Source organism: Charadrius vociferus, unplaced genomic scaffold (assembly GCF_000708025.1).
Source record: "Charadrius vociferus isolate BGI_N301 unplaced genomic scaffold, ASM70802v2 scaffold450, whole genome shotgun sequence".
Taxonomy (NCBI): Eukaryota; Metazoa; Chordata; class Aves; order Charadriiformes; family Charadriidae; genus Charadrius; species Charadrius vociferus.
In genome coordinates this window covers 2,217,124-2,218,914 of record NW_009646931.1, presented here as the reverse complement: position 1 = coordinate 2,218,914, position 1,791 = coordinate 2,217,124, and the positions used below count along the sequence as shown (strand labels likewise).

Sequence of the window (1,791 nt, the reverse complement as noted above, 5' to 3'; positions counted from 1 at the left end):
AGCTCCATATGCTCCAACATAAGAAGGCCATGGACCTGCTGGAGCGTGTCCAGAGGAGAGCCACGAGGATGATGCGAGGGCTGGAGCACCTCTCCTATGAGGAGAGGCTGAGCAAACTGGGGCTGTTCAGCCTGGAGAAGAGAAGGCTCCGGGGAGATCTTATTGCGGCCTTCCAGTACCTAAAGGGGGCCTACAGGAGAGCTGGGGAAGGACTTTTTACTAGGGCATGTAGCAATAGGACGAGGGGGACTGGCTTTAAACTGGAAGAGGGCAGGTTTAGATTAAACATTAGGAAGAAGTTTTTTACTTTGAGGGTTGTAAGGCACTGGGACAGGTTGCCCAGAGAGGTTGTTGAGGCCCCTTCCCTGGAGGTGTTCAAGGCCAGGCTGGACGTGGCCTTGGGCAACCTGGTCTGGTGGGAGGTGTCCCTGCCCATGGCAGGGGGGTTGGAACTCGATGATCCTTGAGGTCCTTTCCAACCTAAACCATTCTATGATTTAACCAAACATGACAAAGCTTTGTGTGTAATTCAGCTGTTTAACTTAGAAACAAATTTTGGTTTCCAGAATATAGCAATCAAAAAGGTGTGTATTTTACAGCTTTTTGTGGGGGTGAGGTAAATGTGAGCATTTTATTTTCAGATTTCTTCACGTACGCTGTTGACTTTTAGCTTTTTGAAATACCTATGATAACTTTTGGGAATGTCTTCTCCGCTACCTGAACTGCAGATAAGAAGAACTAAGATCAAAATATGTTTCCTGGTTCTGTATTTTGCAGGCGTTTGTGTTTCTCTTCAGAAGATAATGTTTCTTAGCTTTGCTGCAAAACATGTTTTCATTTTAGTTTGGTTAACAAACAGTAAGCTAAAAAAGAGAGTAATATTCCTTAATTTTTTTCTGCTTAATTGAAGTTATTTGAGCACTTCTAGAAATATGGTAGCTGTATCTGTTAGCCTATCATAATCTTACCATTCTTATTTATACTTTGAAATGGAAGATTCTGTTTAGTTTGATTTTTGTTGCATGGTTCCACAGGGATTCTTTTTTCAGTAAGTGAAGTGGGAATAAACTTTAATACAAATAACTCTTTGTATTTATTTCCCATAAATCGTATTTAGAGTTCACTTATTTATACACCTGTATATACTTATGTACTAGTTTAGTTCCTTGTGCTATGAAACCTTTAAGAACTCAATGAAGCAATCATCCTGTTTTAGTATAGTATTGAAAATACTGAAATATCAGCATCCTTATATGTTCGATAGTTTGTACAAGCTAACAACTGGAAGGTGTTTGCATTTTCTTTGTGATATTTTGGGGTTTTTTTCTGAGTGATCATTGCAGTAGCAATGGAAATTTAATTTATATGGAGAAGTAATCCATTTTCAGGTGAAATCCTTTATTTGCTGTTAGCTTTTCAGGTATCTTACATAGGTCTGAAAATGAAGAAAACTGATTTACTGTCCTCAACAAGCCTTTAATTGTATTATTTTCTAAAAGTCATGATTGTTTGTCATTTATGTGGTCTCCGTATTCAGAGGCTCGTGAAAGAGAGAAGGAGGAGCAGGCTGAAAAAGAGTTTAGAAGTCCACGTGCCGATTCATCAGCTTCAGCATCCAGTGCAACAGGAGTTGCATCCACGTTAACCCAAAGGTACTTGGATGTGGTGGGAGATTCCATGTAACAGCTTTCTTATCTGAAGAAGGGGTTTATTTTTTGTTTTTTGAGAGCACGAGTGTCGTTTAACTTGTGTGAACATGTCTGTTATCTGAAGTATTTCAGTGGAAAGAGT

The 1,791-nt window shown here is 39.6% G+C and overlaps 1 protein-coding gene across 1 annotated transcript in view; it reads left to right on the top strand.

Moving 5' to 3' along the window:
* WDR70 (WD repeat domain 70) overlaps positions 1 to 1,791 on the top strand; it is a 141,124-nt gene that overhangs the window by 1,770 nt on the left and 137,563 nt on the right. The window contains exon 2 of the mRNA XM_009894710.1: positions 1,538 to 1,652. Within this exon, the coding sequence (XP_009893012.1) occupies positions 1,538 to 1,652 (115 nt within the window). The remainder of the gene's footprint in view (positions 1 to 1,537; positions 1,653 to 1,791) is intronic.